We start from the raw sequence: 3,241 nt of genomic DNA, 5'->3' as shown, positions 1-3,241 counted from the left end.
TCTGCCACATCCCGCGTTGGGTTGGTGAGAATGTCACGATGGTGATGGACTGAAAATGACGAGTCAGCGATGCAGGGCCAGCCGGCTGGCCCATGCGAGCTACTTCAACACGCATCCGTTGGCTGTGCTCCCTCGGCACCACGACAATCAACACCGGACGGACGGGCGAGGTTGATGACCGCTCCCTCGCAGTCCAAGAGGCCAGGCACTCTATGGCGCGGTCAGGCCCGCCAATGTCAGCAACGAATAGACATGCCACATCGACAAAGGGAAAGACAAATCTCTGGTAGACTTCGTCGGCTGCCGGGACTGCGTGGTGCACATCTGCAGGCAAGTAGTCCTCGTCGGTTTCGTGGCACCGATATGATCTTGGTGCCGAGGGCAGCCGATTGTGGACGGGCAGGTCCCCATCGGCGACGAGGACTGGCTGAGTGGCACGGGCATGCGAGATATGTAGATGGATCTCACCGTGGTGTCTCGCATTGCTGGGGTGCCTGCTCCCTGGACACATGTTGTTGAGAAAGAGGGACTTTGTGTAGTTTCCGATCAGCACCGCGATGCCATGTGGTTCTTCTGGATCGCGAACTTGTTCGAGCAATCGCTGAGGCCTGTCTGAGACAGCCAGCATTACCCGCCCGCTTTCCTGCCGCAGCTTTGTCCATTGCGTGTGTTTGCATGCGCTCATTGCATTGTATATGCTGGTGTCGTTAGGGGTGCTGATTGGCGTTTTATATATTGCTGACAACCGCTTTTGTCCGTCGTCGCCGTCCTGGCTTGACCCAGCCTGCTTTCTCGGCCAGCCCGATAATGGCCCGCAGAGCGATTGACGTGGGCCATAAGGTGCCAAAGACGCGCTTCTTGGCCTGTACTGAACGTCAATATCCGACGATGCCGTCGAGTATAAGAGCGCAAGAGTTTCCCAGCCAGCGGTTGCAGAACAAGTGCTCAAGAGCGGCCGGTCGATCAGAGATGGACACCTGGGCCTGCACAGCACTCTCCGACGTCAACATAGCCGATGCCACCGGTTTTGATCAGTGTCCGTCTCCGCTTGGGACGGACTACCGAGACCAGCGTCTCCGCCATGCTGAGCTTGAGCGAGCCGTGCAGGAGCTCCGCGAAAAGGTCGACGAAGAGGTGCATAAGCGTCAGGTGGTCGACTTTGACCGGGAGCTGGCTATCGATGCCTTGAGAGAGAAGACCGAGGAGGTCAGGCAGCGAGACGAGACGATCGACGCGCAGAACGCTCTGTTGAGTCTGGCCTGGGCTGACGCGCAAGATTTGGCCTCGTCCCACCAGAGCACGCAAGATGCATTGCAGCTATTGAAGGAGTATATCGAGGGCATACTGGCGAGCACGCCGGATCCGGAGCTCAATGCGAACAAGAAGCGCAGACTTTGTTCGTGATGTTCGGCGCTGTCGCTCCAGCTGGGGCGTCCCCGACCCGGAGGGCGGTCCCCGTCTCTGACCGCAGCGGAAACGATTTCAGCAGAGCCAGTTCTGCTCTGCAAGGTCAAGGACGTGTAGATGAGCTGGGCGGGTATCTTTTGACGTCGTTGAAGAACTAGTTAGTGGCTAGAGTCGCCGAATGATTGCAAACATGCTAAATCTCACTATGCATTCGTTCCATCCGTCATTGTGCCACGGCAAGAAGAGAAACCTGAAACGTACTCCAGACAGACAGCGATTTCCTAGTTAGAATCGTACGTTACTGCGAACGCCGGCTGTGGGCAGGCTCGTGGGACACGTCCTGCGGGAGGTATGCCTATTATACGACACACTGTTGGAAGAATTGAATCTGAGATCCGGCTGCATTCGCGTCCCGGCAACTCCAGCAAAGCGTTAGGGTGTGCTATGCTCAATAATGGTACAAGTGGGCTTGGTTGCATCTGAAGGAGAATCAAACATGCCTGCCGCCTCGTCCCAATTACCTATGTATGGACGATGCTCGACTGATGTAGCAAGCGCATCCCACCTATTTTGATAGACCTTTCAAAGTATACATGGTGAGCGTGGCATTCTCTAGGTGGGCATCCCCTTCATCACGAGAGCTTGCTCTACCCTCCATGATCGATCAATGATACACGTCCTCGGTGGTATCTTGATGCAGCCTGCGGTGAGCGCGAAGGTTCTCTAATCTCTTAAAACAATGGCCGCACAGCGTGCAAGGAAACCTGGGTGGGTTTGCACTATGTTTCCTGCCAGGCATTAGTTTTTTCAGTATCTGATGGTCTAGACAGGGTTGCTCCCTCATTGATGTCTTCTCAGATGTTCTGCACGGGAGTAGCTTTTCGGGCACGGCGAAATTTTGCAATAGAACCGCTTTCGAACAGTCTCACTGCTGACTGTGGCGGTGTTATCCTTAGGGGACTCACACAACACCGGCGCTTTAGGTTGTACACTAAGCACCCTGTGAGAGTCATGATCGAGCTGTAGTTCGCCTGTCCAACAGTCGGAGGTCAGCCAGGAAACGTCATCCCACCAATTCGTATTCAGACGTGTGCCGAACAGCCAAAGCTCCGTCTCGGAGGGGGAAAGGTTTCCGTCGATTTGAGCCATGGAGCTCTTTAAGTCGCAGATACGGAAACTCGAAAGTCGCAGCACGCTCACCCCCGTTTTAACTTGCTTGCTACATAAGCACATCGGAAGACCCTAGCCGCTTTCGCCCTTCATTACTCACGGCACTCTCCACTTAATCCTGAAAGTGGACAACGGTTTTCTCCGCCAGTAAGTATGTCTACTTCTATACATAAGGCCTAAATGTGCTCATTATAGCACTCGACCATCAGTGACACCAAGGACTGTGGAGGCTTCTAATTGCGGCCTGTATCTATGCAACAACCGCTATTGGATTGAACCTTTTCGGGAGTATCAAGTCTGTACGGCCAGTAGATGGTGACAGGCTGCCAGAAAAATAAAATAAACGTCTGATTGTGCACAATGTAACGGCCAGTCGACGCTTTGCGAGCTACTATAAAGCCGGGACCACCAGAGACAAGCCATCTCTCGCTCCTCCAGGCTATAATCATGGCTCCTCCGAAAAAAAACAAGGGTGCTCAAGGTGACAAGCCCACCAACCCTGGCAAGACCTCCGAAGGTGTGAGCAAAACCGCGAGGCAAACACGCTCTACCAACGCGCAGGCTGCTCTTGGACATCTCGAGGAGGTATACGACAAAGCGGATGATGCGAAGAAGGAAGAGATAGACCAGCAATACACCACTAGCAAGCGCCAAGCCCCTGAAG

General features: G+C 54.2%; 1 protein-coding gene across 1 annotated transcript; it reads left to right on the top strand.

The window, feature by feature from the left end:
* Positions 1-888: 888 nt before the first annotated feature.
* Positions 889-1,524, top strand: J7T54_004259 (uncharacterized protein; the record flags this gene model as incomplete). Its single annotated transcript, XM_051510725.1, has 2 exons — positions 889-1,396; positions 1,487-1,524. The coding sequence occupies 2 exons, from the start codon at positions 889-891 to the stop codon at positions 1,522-1,524; spliced, it is 546 nt and encodes a 181-aa protein (XP_051358403.1).
* Between the last annotated feature and the right edge of the window lie 1,717 nt (positions 1,525-3,241).

The sequence above is a fragment of the Emericellopsis cladophorae genome (assembly GCF_022114955.1).
Source record: "Emericellopsis cladophorae strain MUM 19.33 chromosome Unknown NODE_210_length_3241_cov_39_634324, whole genome shotgun sequence".
Classification (NCBI taxonomy): domain Eukaryota; kingdom Fungi; phylum Ascomycota; class Sordariomycetes; order Hypocreales; family Bionectriaceae; genus Emericellopsis; species Emericellopsis cladophorae.
This window is presented reverse-complemented; position numbering and strand designations above follow the sequence as displayed.